At 42.7% G+C, this 14,983-nt stretch overlaps 1 protein-coding gene across 1 annotated transcript in view; it reads left to right on the top strand.

Annotated features, from left to right (window-relative positions):
- Nucleotides 1-14,983, top strand: part of elp3 (elongator acetyltransferase complex subunit 3) — a 178,182-nt gene that overhangs the window by 104,298 nt on the left and 58,901 nt on the right. The window contains exons 11-12 of the mRNA XM_072498551.1: nucleotides 12,120-12,210; nucleotides 12,590-12,655. Coding sequence (XP_072354652.1) covers nucleotides 12,120-12,210; nucleotides 12,590-12,655 — 157 coding nt within the window. The remainder of the gene's footprint in view (nucleotides 1-12,119; nucleotides 12,211-12,589; nucleotides 12,656-14,983) is intronic.

Here is a 14,983-nt window from a genome sequence, read left to right as displayed (position 1 = left end):
TGCCCAACTCTCCAATCTATCTATATTTTGCTGTATTCTCTGACAGTCCCCCTCGCTATCTGCAACTCCACCAATCTTCGTATCATCTGCAAATTTGCTAATCAGACCACCTGAGAGTCCTGGGGAAAATTGATGTCCAGATCATTTATGTATATCACAAACAACCGTGGTCCGAGCACGGATCCCTGTGGAACACCACTTGTCACCCTTCTCCATTTTGAGACACTCTTCCACCACTACTCTCTGTCTCCTGTTGCCCAGCCAGTTCTTTATCCATCTAGCTAGTACACCCTGAACCCCATGCGACTTCACTTTTTCCATCAACCTACCATGGGAAACTTTATCAAACGCCTCACTGAAGTCCATGCATATGACATCTACAGCCCTTCCCTCATCAATTAACTTTGTCACTTCCTCAAAGAATTCTATTAGGTTTGTAAGACATGACCGAGCCTGCACAAAACCATGCTGCCTATCACTGATAAGTCTATTTTCTTCCAAATGTGAATAGATCCTACCCCTCAGTATCTTCTCCAACAGTTTGCCTACCACTGACGTCAAGCTCACAGGTCTATAATTCCCTGGATTATCCCTGCTACCCTCCTTAAACAAAGGGACAACATTAGCAATTCTCCAGTCCTCCGGGACCTCACCCGTGCTCAAGGATGCTGCAAAGATATCTCTTAAAGCCCCAGCTATTTCATCCCTCGCTTCCCTCAGTAACCTGGGATAGATCCCATCCGGACCTGGGGACCTGTCCACCTTAATGCTTTTTAGAATACCCAAAACTTCCCCCTTCCTTATGCCGACTTGACCTAGAGTATTTAAACATCCATCCCTAACCTCGCCATCCGTCATGTCCCTCTCCTTGGTGAATACCGATGTAAAGTACTCATTAAGAATCTCACCCATTTCCTCTGACTCCACGCATAAATTCCCTCTTTTGTCTTTGTGTGGGCCAATCCTTTCTCTAGTTACCCTCTTGCTCCTTATATACGAATAAAAGGCTTTGGGATTTTCCTTAACCCAGTTAGCCAAAGATATTTCATGACTCCTTTTAACCCTCTTTATTGCGCGTTTGAAATTTGTCCTACTTTCCCGATATTCCTCCAAAGCTTCATCAGTTTTAAGTCGCCTAGATCTTATGTATGCTTCCTTTTTCATTTTAGCTAGTCTCACAATTCCACCCATCACCCATAGTTCCCTAATCTTGCCATGTCTATCCCTCATTTTCACAGGGGCATGTCTGTCCTGCACTCTAATCAACCTTTCCTTAAAAGACTCCCACATTTCAAATGTGGATTTACACTTAAACAGCTGCTCCCAATCCACATTCCCTAGTTCCTGCCGAATTTTGTTATACTTGGCCTTTCCCCAATTTAGCACTCTTCCTTTCGGACCACTCTCGTCTTTGTCCATGAGTATTTTAAAACTTATGGAATTGTGATCGCTATTCCCAAAGTAATCACCGACTGAAACTTCAACCACCTGGTCGGGATCATTCCCCAATACCAGGTCCAGTATGGCCCCTTCCCGAGTTGGACTATTTACATACTGCTCTAAAAAACTCTCCTGGATGCTCCTTACAAATTCTGCTCCATCTACGCCTCCAACACTACATGAGTCCCATTCAATGTTGGGAAAGTTAAAATCTCCCATCACGACCACCCTATTGCTCCTACATTTTTCTATACTCTGTCTACATATTTGTACCTCTATTTCACGCTTGCTTTTGGGAGGCCTGTCGTAAAGTCCCAACAATGTTACTGCACCCTTCCTATTTCTTAGCTCTACATATTGCCTCAGTGCTCGAATCCTCCATAGTGCCCTCCTTAATCACAGCTGTGATATCATCTCTGACCAGAAATGCAACTCCTCCACCCCTTTTACCTCCCTCGCTATCCCTCCTGAAGCATCTATACCCTGGGATATTTAGTTGCCAATCTTGCCCTTCCCTCAACCAAGTCTCAGTAATACCAGGTACTAATCCAAAACCTAAATTCATCTGCCTTACCTGCTACACTTCTCGCATTAAAACAAATGCACCTCAGACCACCTGTCCCTTTGCGTTCATCATCTCTTCCCTGTCTACTCTTCCCCTTAGTCACAATGAGTTTAATCCCAGCATTCAGTTCCTTTAGGGATGGGAGACTCAGATTTCCACGGCTCTTTGTGAGGAAAGACGCTTCCTAATTTCACTCCCAGGCTCTAATATTAAGATAATGCCCTCCTGTGTATTGCTTCTATTGGCCCTATCAATGCATTTATTATTTTAACAATCTTGATTCTATTACCCCTTAATCTTTTAAACCCAAAGGGATACACACCAGGCTTTTGCGACTTGGTGTCATATTTTAACCCTTTATTACTGGTATCATTTTAATGAATCCACATTGTTGCCCCTCCAAAGCCAGTAGATCCTTTCTGATTTTCGGTGCCCAAACTGAATGGTCTGACCAGGACTGTAAAACTTCCTCTTTTTATTACCAGCTCTGAAATAAAACCCAACATTCCATTAGCTATTCTTGTACCTGTTTACCGTCCTTTAATTATTCGTGTAAATGGATATACAATTCCCTTTGCTCCTCCACAGTTCCTACTCTCTCACCATTAAGAAAAGATTCCAATTTGTCTTTCTTGGAACAAAGTGAATGACCACACACTTCCCGATGTTCTGCTCTATTTGTCATAGTTTGCTCACTTAATCTGTCCATACCCTTTTGTAACTTCCTGCTCCCACCTTCATAACCTGGGTTGTAATATCATCAGTACTGTAATGCACCGAAGAGTAAAAATCTAATTTCCACATGACACCATGAAGTAGGAGCATACTTGCCATCATACTTCACACTGAAAAGTGTTGCCACAGGAGTTGCGAAGCTAGCTTGGTATTTTTTTCATTCGGGATCGATCAATGCGTTTTCTGCCCATAAAGCAATTTACTGAAGAATGACCATTGTGCTCTTTATGTGCAGTGTGCTTGAATTTTTTTTAAACCTGATTGAATATTGGCCTTTTGAAAAATAAATAGCATTTGGAATCCGCATTGGAGCATTAAAATGGAATGAGCAAAGAATGATATACTCACGTCACTTGTGCCAGCAGAGCTCTTAAATTATTGACTTGCTTATGAATTAGATCCTTTCTCTCTATGGTGTCTGTGTGTGAAAGTAAATGAGTTAATTTGTTCCCTGTAATCGGTGCCTTTTGACTGACTCTTAACTGGCATATGGGTCATCAGGTATCTTTATTTCCGCGGGTACGTGTGTGATAAAATAGCTGCTTTATTGAGGACCATTATTTCCATCCAGCCGCTCAGAAAATTTTAAATAGGTGGGGGGCAACATGATGAACTGTCATAAAATCCAAGCAAGTCTTGACGAGATGCTGAAATGTTGAGGAAGCATAAAACGAAGGAGCTGGGTGGTTTTCTAGTCAGGAAATTGAAAAGAAAATTAAAAGGAGAGGAAAAATACCACATCATCCGCCTTCTCCCTCATGAATTATTGGAAGAACTCGCCTGTATTGAAAGAACTTACGCATCATGGTTGCACATCTGGGAGAGTGACCTCTGGGTCTCTGCTCTGGTTTAATGATCCAGATTATGGGTTGTGGCGCCTTGGTGGTGGGGTGGGGACTGGTTTGGGCACGGCCTCTGTATCAATCCCTGGAGCAATTCTGTTTATCTCAATATATTCAGGGAGTAGAGGCCATTTGCTCCATTATAGTTCATCCATCCATTTAGTCCATTCCCTTTCTTCAACCCCAATACATTATCCAATTGTTTCTGAAGTGATTGCAGGGTTTTGCATTGAATCCAGGAGAACACTCCATGTCTTATCATTCTCTGTGAAGAAGGACATCCAGATTTTACTGATTTGAACTTGCCATCTTACTATCACATTTTATATATATTTGGAGTTGCCTTTTCCTCACTTGACCTGTCTATATCTGTGCAGGATCACCTCTCAGATACCATTCTTCAAGTTTGAAAAGGCCAATCCCCATCTGCATTCCTTGGTTCTAATTCGCAGGGTCAGCTGCAAACCTTTTCCCTGCACCACCGCCATCCTTGATATAAGTGAGGCTTGCTTTTATGTACCATCTTTCACAACCTCAGATCATTCCACATTGCAGCCAATGAAAGACTTTTAAAATGTAGGCACTGTTGTAATAGAAGGAAACACAACAGTCAATTTGTGCACAGTAAGATCCCACACATAGCAATGTACAACAGTAATGCAATAAAGGCCTGTTAATCTGCTGAATGATGTTGGTTGGGGGATCACTATTTTCTAGGAATCTGGATAAGAGTCCTCTTACCTCAAAATAGTATTGTTTCGATTGTCCCCGAGCTGGCAGGTGGAACCTTGGTTTCATGTCTCAACGGGAAGATGGAACCTCCAACAGTGCAGGTCAGGCCCTGTTGGTCCATTGCCTTATTGGAAACACCCTCCTCATTCAGTTGGAGAATCGCATCAGCTGCCTGCTGCCAAGTGACGTAAAATCCTTCATCTGGTCACTGCCTGAAGGAATTCCAGCATATAAGATGTAAACTCATGAAATCATGTTGAAGATTCAGTGTAGCCTGCTATTACTGTAATCACTAACTGTCTGTTACTCTGAGGACAAACCTGTTTATAATTCTGACTCCTCATCCCCCACTCTCTCTCACTCTGTCTCTCTCTGTCATTCCCTCGCAACCCCCCCCCCCCCAATCTTTCTGTCTTGATCACCTAAATCCATCCTCCAGCACAGACATACTTGAAACTCATCGATATATTAATCAAGAGATAGGGCTACTACTTTCATACTTTCATTCTCAACTGCATCCCAGCTGTTTACCTGCACTGTTGGAGGTTCCATCTTCCCGTTGAGACGTGAAACAAAGGTTCCACCTGCCAGCTCGGGGACAATCGAAACAATACTATTTTGAGGTAAGAGGACTCTTATCCGGATTCCTAGAAAATAGTGAATCCCCCAACCAACATCATGGGATGTAAACATGCCATGTAAACATGCAAGGCTTTGAGTTCCTTCACAATGTGCGTATGACTGTCTCCTTATGTAATGAGTGCTAGTCCAGTTTGGTAAGATTTTAGATTTTGGTGAATTTTCATTTAGCACTGTTGTCATTTCTTTTTTAAATTCTTTTTTTCCAATTTAGGGGCAATTTAGTGTGGCCAATCCACCTATCCTGCCTTTCTTTGGGTTGTGGGGGTCAGATTCATGCAGACATGGGGAGAATGTGAAAAATCCACACGGACAGTGACCTGGGGTCGTGATTGAACCCGGGTCCTCGGCGCCGTGAGGCAGTAGCGCTAGCTACCGTGCTGCTCTCCACTGAATCACCCCCCAACTCCCACAATACCTCTGCATACAGTAAATACTATTTTAGTTGTGTTCTGATCCATTATCAACTGTTTAACCTTCCGCCTGTTTAACTTTCTACCCTAACCGCCTCCTATTCACCATGGATGTGCAATCTCTTTACACCTCCATCCCACACCAGGATGGCCTGAGAGATCTTCGCTTCTTTCACGAAAAGAGGCCTACACAATTCCCATCCACCATCACTCTCTCCTCTGCCTGGCTGAACTTGTTCTATCTTTCAACAACTTCTTTAACTCATCCCACTTTCTCCAAATCAAAGGTGTAGCAATAGGTCCTAGCTACGCTTGCCTTTTTTATGGGGTATGTGGAACATTCCTTGTTCCAGGCCTACCTGGGTCCACTCCCACAACTCCTTTACTGTTACATTGATGACTATTTTGGTGCCGCTTCATGCACTCGTCCGGACCTGGAAAAATTAATCAACTTCGCTTCCAATTTCCACCACTTTCACCTGGTCCATCTCAGACACTTCCCTTGATCTTTCTGTCTTCATTTCCGGCAATAGACTATCTACTAATATCCACTACAAGCCCACTGACTCCCACGGCTATCTGGACTACAGCTCTTCGCATCCTACATCCTGTAAGGACTGCATCCCTTTCTCTCAGCTCCTTCGCCTCCGTCGCATTTGTTCCGATGATGCCACTTTCCAAAATGGTGCTTCAAAAATGTGTTCTTTCCTCCTCAACCGTGATTTCCCACCTACTGTTGTTGAAGGAGTCCTCAACAGTGTGCGGTCCATCTCCCGCGCCATTATCCTCGCCCCCTCCCCTCTCGCCCAGAACAAGGATAGAGTTCCCCTCGTCACATTTCACCCCAACAGCCTCCGTATGCAAAGCGTTTTCACCAACTCCAGCGTGATGCCACCACCAAACACATCTTTTCTTCACTCCCTCTGTCAGCATTCCGCAGAAACCGTTCCCTCCGAGATAATCTAGTCCACTCCTCCACCATACCCAACACCTCTCCCATCACCCATGAGATCTTCCCATGCAATCGCAGAAGGTGTAACACCTCTTCCATGCTTAACATCCCAGGCCCAAAACACACATTCCAGTTTAAGCACTGTTTCACTTGCACCTCTTCCAATTTGGTCTATTGTATTCGCTGCTCTCAATGTGGTCTGCTCTATATTGGAGAGACCAAGCGCAGACTGGGTGATCGCTTTGCTGAGCATCTTTGGTCTGTGCGCATTCAACACCCTGACCTACCTGTTGCTTGCCATTTTAACACAAGACCCTGCTCCCATCACCACATGTCTGTCCTTGGCCTGCTACAATGTTCCAGTGAAGCTCAACGCATACTGGAGGAACAACATCATCTCATCCGGTTAGGCACACTACAGCCTTCCGGTCTCAACATTGAATTCAACAACTTCAGATGATTAGCTGTACCCCACCTTGACCCATTTGTTTTCATCCCATTTCATTTTAACTGTATTTTACCATTTCTTTTTGTCTTTCTTTTGTTATGGGCCAGGGTTTAGAGAACCCCAAAGTGTATCATGGAGTTCACCTGACCCACAACTTTTAATAGATTGTGGTATGGGGAGCACATGGCCCACTCTCCAGGTGTGGTACAGCAGAAATGGAAAAGTATTTTTAAATTTATCTCTACAAACTTGCCCATGTGATATAAATAACTCGGGTCAGTTCGTTTTTCCTCTGGAAGGTAACTCACCAATTTATCTCAATTTTTAAGAACATCCTCATTTTCCAATTTAATTTGAGGTATGTCAAATTCACAGTCATCTGGATTTGGCTTGTCACTTTGAGTTAGAATCATTAAAACCTCCTTTTTCTCTCCTTCCCTTTCAAAGTACCCTTTAAGCATATTCACATGACAAACTCGGTGAGTTTTCCATCTATCCCGTTTCATCACATTTTGTGCAACTTTTAAATGTTGTCTAGCCAATTCACCTGCTCTATTTAATCGTACCCTAAAATTTGGCACGTAATCCAATAGTGTAATTTCCGATTTCTCACCCACCAATTTTTCCTTATTATTTAAGTGGTCCTCTTACCTCATGACCAAAGATTAGTTCAAAAGGACTAAATTTGGTTGACTCATTAGTGCACCCCTAATTACAAACAGTACGAACGGAATTCCTTTATCCCAATCCTCTGGATAATCTTGACAATAAGCCCTCAACATTGTCTTTAATGTCAGATGCCACCTTTCTAACGTTCCCTGCGATTCTGGATGGTATGCTGTTGATTTAAACAGTTTTATTCCTGAGCTATCCATAACTTCTTTGAATAACCTTGAGGTAAAATGTGATCCTTCATCCGATTGTATTTCTGTAGGTAGTCCATATCTAGTAAAGAATTTAAGTAACTCCTCCACAATCTTTTTAGCTGTAATATTACGTACTGGAATGGCCTCTGGAAACCTAGTAGACACATCCATTATAGTCAAAAGATATTGATTCCCACTATTTGTTTTAGGAAGGGGTCCTACGCAATCAATTAGGACCCTTGTAAAAGGTTCCTCAAATGATGGAATGGATTTTAAGGGCGCTGGTTTTATCACTGCTTGAGGTTTCCCTATCACTTGACATGTGTGACAAAATTTAACTACATGTTTATTTAGTCCAGGCTAATAAAAATGTTTCTGGATTTTAGCTTGCGTTTTCCTTATCCCAAAATGACCTCCCACTGGTACCTCGTGCAACTCGCAATACCTCCTTTCTATACCCTACCGGCAATACTACTTGATGAACTCTACCCACTTTTCAGCCGCTTGCATATGTAAACGTCTCCATTTTCTCATCAAGACATTACTTTTACGGTAATAACACTCTGGTATTCACTCGGATTCCTCTTCCGTGTGTGCTTTCTGATACATCCATTTTATTTCTACATCTTTCTGTTGTAACTCTGCCAATTTTCCCGAACTAAAAATATCCGCCTCATCCTCCACCTGTACTTGTTCTTTTTCAACCATCTGATCAAAAATCGTTTCTGATAATTGCACTCCAACGTCACCTTCACTCTTTGATTTCTCCTCTTGTCTTAACCTGTGACTTTGCGACCTTGTTACTACACAATCCGGAAAAATCCCAGGATATTCATCCTTCAACACTTCAGTTGTCTGATTTTGCACTGGCTTATCAACCACAGTAGGCATCACTCCCACCTGCAATCCAGCTATATCATTACCCAAGATAAACTGTATTCCTGGACAAGATAGTTTCTCTATGACTCCTACTACCACTTCACCACTCTTTTCCAACCGTACCTTATGTAACTGTGACTTCTCTCACCCTGAATTCCACATATTACCACCTTTTCTGGTAATATTCTTCCCAAACTATATAACTCCTCATCTCTTTCCATTAAAGATTGACTTGCTCCCGTATCTCTTAAAATTGTGACCTCTTTACCTGCTCCTCCTGATACACGTGAGTAAACTTTACCCACACAAGTAAATTCTTTGAAGAGATCTGGCACCTTCTTATCAATCACCTCTTGATCAGGCTGTACAATCTTTTGCTCCTCCTTCGCTTCACTTGGGCTTTCCTTTACCACTTTCGCAAACCCCACTGTCTTATCCTGCTTTACCACATCAGCCTTCCCAGTGCTTTTCTTCAACCACCAACACTGTGACTTTGCATGGCCTAGTTTATTACAGTGAAAACATTTGAAACTTTTCATGTCTCTTCCATCCTCCTGGATTTCTTTTTTAATCTGAGGTACACTCTCCTTATCTCCCATCAGATCACCTTTACCTTTACCACTTGAGTATTTCTAATGTCCCCAGTTTCTATCCCTCACAGGCTGAAACTGATGTCGGAAACCAAGCTTTGATTTATGAACTAATTCATAATCATGTGCCATTTCTGCTGCTAACCTCGCAGTTTTAACCCTCTACTCTTCCACATGAGTTCTCACTACCATCAGGAATTGAATTTCTAAACTCCTCCAAAAGTATAATTTCTCTGAGAGCTTCATACGTTTGGTCTATTTTCAAAGCCATTATCCGCCTATCGAAATTACTCTTTTTGAGCCTTTCAAACTCCATGTATGTTTGGCCAAATTCTTTCCTTAAATTTCTGAACCTTTGTTTGTCGGCTTCAGGCACTAAGTTCATATGCACCTAAGATGGATTTTTTCACCCCCTCATACGTCCCAGATACCTCCTCTGGTAGTAATGCAAACACTTCACTAGCTCTACCTACCAGCTTTGTTTGAATCAGTAATACCCACATGTCCCGTGGCCATTTGATTTGTTTAGCCACCTTCTCGAATGAAATTAAAAAGGCTTCCAACTCCTTCTCATCAAACCTTGGCAATGCTTGGACATATTTAAATAGATCCCACAAAGCCATCGACTTTGACGCTCTTTCTCATTATCCTCATCACTATCATCCAACTGTACGTTTCCCTTTATATCTGCCAATTTTAACTGACTGTCATGTTTCATGGCCATTTTCTGAAGTACAAACTCTCTCCCTTTATCTTTTTCCCTGATCTGTATCTCCCTTTCTCTTTCTTTTTGTTCTGCCAGGGCTATTCTTTCTTTTCTCCTTTCTTCTCCTTTTCTTTTTCCTCTCTCTCTTTTTTTCCTCTCTTTCGTATTCAAGCTGCTTTAATTCTTTCTCATGTTCCATTTGTTTAATTTGTAACGGAATTTTTGCCATTTCCAATGAGTCAAACTGTATCTCAGGCAACTTTAAATGCTTAGCCACCACCATAAGTACCTCGTCCTTTCGCATTTTGTCAGGTAATGTTAACTGCAATGATTTTGCCAAATCTGACAGTCTACTTTTGTCTCTGTCCGTAAGGTACTGCGTGTGACCGTCTCCACCCCGAAAAACTTCAGAGTCTCTGAAAGAGCCGTTGTCCACAACACACACCCCACTTAAACTAGAATACCACACCTGAAAAGCACCCACAATATGCTCACCCCTCACGGTCTTTAAGTTCACTAAGCCAATCCGATAGATAGATTTTTATCCCGGGCGAGCCCCCAATTTGTTATGAGCCAGGGTTTAGAGAACCCCAAAGTGTATCATGGAGTTCACCTGAACCACAACTTTTAATAGATTGTGGTATGGGGAGCACACGGCCCACTCTGCAGGTGTGGTACAGCAGAATTGGAAAAGTATTTTTTAAAAGCAAAACAATGTTTATTCTATGAACTCAAGTTAACCTTTTTAAAACATACAGTGAACATCTTAGCAACCATCAATTCAAATACAACCCTCAAAGAATACAACACTAAGTAATCCTTAATAACTTCCCAAACAACATCCAGAAGACAAAAGAAACACCTTACAACGGAAGCACATTAGGTTTACATTCACTACTGAGAAAATTTATAATTCTGAATTCACCAAATGATCAAGACATAGTCTTTCCATGGCAGAGAGATCAACAGTACACCTGCTCTGTCTGGCTTCAGCTCCAACACTGAAAATGAAACCAAAAACACACCCTGCAGCAAACAGCCTAAAACAAAAGTAAAAAGCTGACAGGCAGCCCAGCTCCACCCACACTCTGACATCACTGATAAACACGCATTTCTTAAACACCCATTTCTTAAAGGTACTCTCACATGACACTTTTTTATATATACCATCTTATCCACCTTTCATTACCCTTTCTCCCCTTTGCTTCCCCCTTCCCCTCCCCCACATCTGCATTTGTCACAGTTTACCCTCTGATGTTAGTTTCTCTGCAGTTTGGCCTTTCACACCTTTTGTTCTCTCGGGGGACTGCCATTAGCACTCTTTCCCCTTGCTTTCTGTGGCTATTAGCCCCCTGTTTCCCTGGGTTTCTGTGGCTGTGACTCATCTTTCATTCTCACTCCACAGTATAAATATTTCCCACTTTCTCTGTCTGTTAGCTTTGACAAAGGGCCATCTCGACTTGAAACGTTAGCTCTTTTCTCTCCCTACAGATGCTGCCAGACTTGCTGAGATTATCCAGCATTTTTTTTTTGTTTCAGATTCCAGCATCCGCAGTAATTTAACTTTCATGATGCAGTTTTCTTAGCCTAATCTGGCTTTAGCTTGGCTCCCATATTTTCAAGGTGTAGTGTTTCCCTATATCTCTGAGCTCTTCCCTACTTTTAGTCTATTCTTAACCCCCTTCTACAGCCACTGTAGCTTTGTTTTGTTAGTATTCTCATCATTGTCTTTGGCTTCACCCTTCTCCCTGGTTAGTGGTCCCCCACCCTGGATAATGTATTTATCTATTTTCAATCTGTTTTCCCAACTTGATGCATAAGTCTCCTATGTACTAAACAAATGTAGACTGCAAGGGACCTGAACAATATCCGTTCCGGTGGTTTCGTGAGATCTGATCAATTTGGATGAAAAGGGAGCATTGAACTCTTACTGAAATGCTTCAGGGCAGCACGGTAGCATAGTGGTTAGCACAGTTGCTTCACAGCTCCAGGGTCAGAGGTTCGATTTCCAGCTGGGTCACTGTCTGTGCGGAGTCTGCACGTTCTCCCGTGTCTGCGTGGGTTTCCTCCGGCTGCTCCGGTTTCCTCCCACAGTCCAAAGATGTGCGGGTTAGGTGGATTGCCCGTGCTAAATTGCCCTTGGTGACCAAAAAATGTTATGTGGGGGTTACGGGCATAGGGTGGATACGTGGGCTTTGGTGGGGTGCTCTTTGTAAGGGCTGTGCAGACTTGATGGGCCGAATGGCCTCCTTCTGCACTGTAAATTCTATGATGATTCTATGATCAGTGTTTGGTTGCTTTTTGTTTTGCAGAGATATCCCAATGCCCCTGGTCAGCTCTGGAGTGGAGCATGGGAATCTACGAGAACTAGCCTTAGCCCGGATGAAAGATTGGGGAACCGAGGTAAAGGATCAAAAGGAAATGTGCACTAACCTTTTTTAAAGTCATTTTCCGTGCCCCATGAAATTTGTAATAGTGAATTTAAACGTATGTGTATAATTAATTGCTGCAATAAATTATCACCACCAAGTAATTAAATGTTTTAACCTCTGACAGATATCCGACAAGATTGAGTCCTTAATAATCTAACCTCTTTGCAGTTTAGTTTGTGTTGCCTCGGTCTAAACAGTGACACAATGCAGTGTTGTATGCAGTCAGTTATGCTACGTGTTTGCATGAGTCTTGCTCAGACTTTGCAAGGAACATTTAACAAGTTGATTTTTCAAGTATTCCCATGGTACGAACCTTGGAAATTTGACATTTTGTCCTGTATTATTTTCAGTGTCGCGATGTCCGAACAAGGGAGGTTGGGATCCAGGAAATTCATCACAAAGTGCGACCCTATCAGGTGCGTGCAGCCCTTGCTATAAGCAAAATGAATGAGTGCTTCCTGTCATTTATGGGGCAGAGGGTAACAATCAGACTGGTGCGCTTCCGATTTTCAAACCTTACACACTCTAGACTTTGAAATTGAGCCCTTTGTTTCTGAAACCTATGTTTTTTGTTCACTGTGAAATATTTTAAAAGGTGAGAATGAAAGAGGCCATTAACTAGTTCACCTTTCCATCAAAATCTCCGCTCTCTTCTTCTACATAGCTAACTTGAGTGATTTTTGTGGCCCTATTATCTATTCCAAATACATTCCAGATATTAATCACTTTGTATGTGTGAAGATGCTTCTCGACATCAATACTGGACTTTATGTTGAATTTACATCACAGGATCAGGTCCATTTGACCCAATTGGTTTATGCTGATGTTTATACTCCACAGGAGGGGTGACATGACGGTGCAGTGGTTAGCACTGCTGCCCACGGCGCTGAGGACCCAGGTTCGATCCCGGCCCTCTGTCACTGTCTGTGTGGAGTTTGCACATTCTCCCCATGTCTGCATGGGTTTCACCCCAAACCCAAAGATGTGCAGGGTAGGTGGATTGGCCACGCTAAATTGCCCCTTAGTTGGAAAAAAATAATTGGATACTCTTAAAAAAAATATTAAAATACCCCACAGGAACTTTCTCCCATCATGATTACCTGTTCCCACCTCACCACCATACTCTCTATTCCCTTCTCTCTCAGGTCTATGCACCAATATTCTATGTTTTAGTCATTTCATGTGACAGTATGTTTCACAACTTCACCACTGGTCTGCAGAAGAGGCTAGTGGCGAATGACTTGTTCACCTTGACTGTGCAGAATCTCTGGATTTCTGTTCAAATGGGTGCTCGATGTAGATGATTAGGGGCCCAGCACACTGCAACATGCAGAGCCTTAAATGTTGATCACTGATGTCCTGAGGTGTGCATTCCTGACTGATTCTGTCAACAGGTAGCCCACAGGCTAAACTACAGTGTCTGATTCCCTTCAATGGAAGTCTGTGCCAACTTCCATTAGTCCATAGTTCCTGAAATGGTGGGTGAATAAACTGTACTCTGTAAAGTGGAAGTTCCTAAATTGTAGGAAGCTTCACATTTCCCCATTTGCAGCAGCTCACAAAGGTAAAGAAGAACTCTTGGACACCTTCCTCCCTGTATCCCTTCACACATTTATGTTTTTATCACCTTCATTACTCTCAGGTTATCGGATTATAATCTGTGTGCTTCCTGAGTGGCAGAAAGCAATTTGGATGATAAGGGAGCATTGAACTCTTACTGAAATGTTTCAGGGCTGACTGCGATTCTGCTCCACATCAGACATTTATTTACTAACTTTTGATTATCGGTTCTCTGGAGGGTAAAGTGTGTTGGGCTGCAGCTCAGAGATAAGATGTGAAGACAAAATAACAGAAAATTGTCTCTTAGTAGGAATGAGCATTGGTAATACCCAAGAGGTCACAGCCACTGAATCCTCTGCATCTGAAAACGTACCTGTGCTCATGACAGCAGATATTGTTACCCCACATTGGCCTGATGCCATCCAGATCCCCTATGAACTTGAACCATTTAGATAAGCAAACATTTGCACCGTAAACTGCCAAAGTAAATAATTGGTTGTGTTAACCAATTCAGCTTTCTTCAGCCACAAACATTTGAGTCCTGTTTATTGGCAAACCCACATTCTTTTCCAACACCCCTCCACCCATTTTCAAACTGTTTGCAAAAACTTGAATTCTATTCGCTTGAGATTCCCGTAACAACCTCCCCGAACAGGCGCCGGAATGTGGCGACTAGGGGCTTTTCATAGTAACTTCATTTGAAGCCTACTTGTGACAAAAAGCGATTTTCAGTTTCAGTTTTTCAGTTTTCAAAACCAGTTATAGGGTCGAAGCATGATCTAATCTAGGTGTTTAAAATCATAGAATCACAGAATTTACAGTGCTGAAGGAGGCCATTCGGCGCATCAAATCTGCACTGGCCCTTGGAAAGGGCTCCCTCCTTAAGCCCACGCCTCCACCCTATCCCCATAACCCAGTAACCCCACCACCCTTTTTGGACACTAAGGGCAATTTAGCACTGCCAATCCACCTAACCTGCGCATCTTTGGACTGTGGGAGGAAACCGGAGCACCCGGAGGAAACCCCACGCAGACACTGGGAGAACGTGCAGACTCTGCACAGACAGTGACCCGAGCCGGGAATCGAACCTGGAACCGTGGAGCTGTAAGCAACAGTGCTAACTACTGTGCTACCATGCCGCCCAAAATTACAAATGATTTAATCGGATAGATAAAAAGAAACGA

Source organism: Scyliorhinus torazame, chromosome 4 (assembly GCF_047496885.1).
Source record: "Scyliorhinus torazame isolate Kashiwa2021f chromosome 4, sScyTor2.1, whole genome shotgun sequence".
NCBI lineage: Eukaryota > Metazoa > Chordata > Chondrichthyes > Carcharhiniformes > Scyliorhinidae > Scyliorhinus > Scyliorhinus torazame.
This window is presented reverse-complemented; position numbering and strand designations above follow the sequence as displayed.